This window comes from Rhamphochromis longiceps, linkage group LG11, assembly GCF_057381845.1.
Source record: "Rhamphochromis longiceps isolate RC_006_pf linkage group LG11, R_longiceps_female_GT1.1, whole genome shotgun sequence".
Lineage (NCBI taxonomy): Eukaryota > Metazoa > Chordata > Actinopteri > Cichliformes > Cichlidae > Rhamphochromis > Rhamphochromis longiceps.
The window spans coordinates 13,829,493-13,832,486 of record NC_140567.1 but is presented as its reverse complement, the minus strand read 5'-3'; the positions used below and the strand labels follow the sequence as shown (position 1 = coordinate 13,832,486).

Sequence of the window (2,994 nt, the reverse complement as noted above, 5' to 3'; positions counted from 1 at the left end):
TGTCTGGCATTTCAAACAATCTCACAGCCTGTTGTAATTTCCGTTGCAGCCTCTGTATGTGAACACATTGCAAAGTGTTTCAGTCATTGTTGTAATACTGTTTCCCAATAGAAATAAAACTGTACCTTATTTAACTGCACCTTTACCCCAAGTTTAATAAATGATGCAGCTCAAGGAGAGGGAAGGAGAGAAAAATATGGATGTGAAACATTTTTAGCCTTTGGGTAAATTTCAAGGAAAAAAAAAAAAAGTCTTATCTTCAGTAAGTAGAGGTGTAAACAAAGCAAAAATGTCCAGCACAGTTGGAACTCATCTTGACACAGCCTAACAAAGCAGATGTTTAAGTAGTTTCAGGGAGCTGCTGCTCGGAGGAAAATATTTAGATCAAAACTGGCAGCTTTAACTGTGTGGGTAGCCTGCACTTTCCTGCACGCAACCACAAACCAAAAAGCAGCAGATGAACAGGTATGACTGTGGCTCTTCCAACTGCGAGCTGGGATTGAATTGTTTGGGGTGTAGCTGCTCTCCAATTGCCAAGCGCAGTGCAAAAGACAAGGCCGGTGTTCAGGATGCAGGATATAGAGCGGCCTCTCTTGAGGCTGGTGGTTTGAAACTATCGATTAGCACTGTACCAATGCTCTCAGAAAACATTTAAAGGCCAACCGTTCGCTAAAAAGAAAACCCTTTACTCTTCAAATATATATATATTTATTTCCATAATCCTTCATACAAACATCTTTCTGCTTCAAAAAATAAACTGTTGTAACAGGTGAATTAATAAAAGTGCCCATAGCTGTCAACAGTGTCCACAAAGAAGTCCAAGAGAAGGTAAAGCTGTGTGATGATTGGATATAAAGCAACAGAAGGCAATCCACCAGCTTGAAACACCATAACGTTGAGTAACCGTCTCTCTCTTCCACTCTGTGGGTTGGTCTCCAACACCTGAGTTGTACAGGAGCAAGCAGCTTGAGCACTCTTGTCAGTCAGGACTAAAAGGACAGTTTTTTGCTCCTCTCTGCAAAGCATTGCTGGATTAGAAAAATAATTAAGGGCAGTTAAATTCTAACTTCATTCCCGACTGATTAGACTGCAGGTGAAGCTCCAATGCAAATTGTATCCGCCATAACAGGTTGCTTAACCTGGGGTAGAGACTGAACTCTCATTTTCTTATAAAAGGAGGGAGGGATATCTGCCACTGGGGTGTGTTCATTTTTATTTGTTTTCAATGCAAATTAAGGTATGGAAATGTCGCTTTAACCCCGCTGATCATTGCTAAAGCATTTTAGTTGGAATTCACAAATTCCTCTGGGTGAAAAATATTTTCATGATGCACCATAAACTCCCTCTGAATATGCACATTTGTTGGCACAGTGTACACGTTTACGTGACCTCATGGGTTAAGCGCTTAAATGGAGCATGGAACATCACCGTGGAACCTCAAATCCTCTCCAGATGACCAGTGCATCCAGTGTCAGTTAACAAAATTCTCCTCTTTGAGTTCATGTGTTGTATTCAAATGGTTGGCCAACTCTTGCATCACGGCACCTTTACCAATCTGATCGTTCCTCCTCTTTTCCATAATCACGTCTTCCAGGCTTTGAAATTCCAGGACGTGACTTTTCTTCTCAGAAAACAGCAGTTTTAACCTGTACGGCTGCTTCCCAATTCTGATCTCCCCTCCGATTTTAAATTCCCGTTTGCCAAAGCGACACCAGGCTGCAAAACACTCAGAATTTCTCCAGTACAGCTCCCTGTCTCTTGACCCAACGTGGTCCAGCGCGTTGCGCACAATCACCTCTGGCGGGAGCGCGCGGTACCTGTAGAGGCTGTTCACTATCCGGCCTTGTTTGCCCTGGCTCACATCGGTGAGAAAGTTGTTCTTGATTTCAGCCCGGTGCAAATGAACCACCTGAAAGTCCCCGACGTAAACAGCCCAGTGTGGATACTGTCCAGTGGCCACGAACTCCAGCAGGTCTCCCGGTCTGCACTTGTTCAGAAGACTTTCCGCGGAGTGAGTCGCGGCTCCGGTTTTTCTTTCGAAGACGCACTCTTCTCGATAATAGATCGCGCACTCCAGCTCGTCCCGGGGGTCAAAGGGCTTCTCTTCATGGTTTACCTGGCGTTTGTCCGCTGGAAAGTGATCAAAATTGTCGTCCTGGTCGTCGTCGTCGTCGTTGGAAAAAATATAAGACACGCCAATCCGCGGTCCGTCGTCTTCCGGGTCGAACCCATTTGGGTCCGACGTTGGCACCTCCGCGTAATTTAGATGCGTTAGTTTCTCCACCTGATTCCCCATAAAGGTGAACGGTCAGCGGTAGCCGGTTTGAGCCTGACACAGAAACAGGATCCACCTGTTCTTGGCGTCCCCGGGAACTACACGTAAAAAACAAAGGTTGCAGGGACTAACTAAATCCAAAGCGGCGAAGAAGGGCACCAATAATCCATGTCCAGCAGATTTTCTCCAATTGAACACCAACTGCGTCGATCTATGTGGAAACACACAAGACGGATGTGTTTAAGGGGTTGAATTTAGATATTAAAGGCATTTCTTCAAGTCAAACTGTGACGCTTAGTCCTAACAGGTGTGACCTGACTCACCTGTTGGCTCACAGTTTCCACGTAACAATCCCAACACAACTATTCTTATTGCTGCAGTTTTTACTTTTCCTGTCACCTCAGTGTTGTATCCTATCACCTACATTGCTCCTGTCGCGTCAGCCTGTCTCAGTTGTAGCTACTCTACACTTACTGATTTTCTTCTTTATTTTTGAACGTGAGCTCGCGGGGCAGCAGACACTCACCTGCAGGTCAGCTCCAGTCAGCAGCTGCTGTCTCACTCGCTCCTGTTGTCTCATCAGTAAAATAATGAGTAGTTTAGACTGCGCTGGCACCTGCTCTCCTTCCTGTATGGTAAGCTGTTGCGCTGTGCTTTGCTCTGTTGTATAGACTGAAGCATGAACCACTGTGGGCTGTTTCTTTTCTTCTTCTTTTTTT

The 2,994-nt window shown here is 45.1% G+C and overlaps 1 protein-coding gene across 2 annotated transcripts; it reads right to left on the bottom strand.

The window, feature by feature from the left end:
- Positions 1 to 691: 691 nt before the first annotated feature.
- On the bottom strand, positions 692 to 2,994 carry lratd2b (LRAT domain containing 2b). 2 transcript variants are annotated; one of them, XM_085422389.1, is made up of 2 exons: positions 2,802 to 2,994; positions 692 to 2,486 (listed from the first exon to the last, which is right to left on the bottom strand). In XM_085422389.1, the coding sequence occupies exon 2, from the start codon at positions 2,294 to 2,296 to the stop codon at positions 1,472 to 1,474; it is 825 nt and encodes a 274-aa protein (XP_085278515.1). In that variant the 5' UTR covers positions 2,297 to 2,486; positions 2,802 to 2,994; the 3' UTR covers positions 692 to 1,471. The 2 variants fall into 2 exon arrangements, with proteins under 2 accessions (XP_085278515.1, XP_085278516.1); XM_085422390.1 differs by lacking the exon at positions 2,802 to 2,994 and adding an exon at positions 2,599 to 2,781.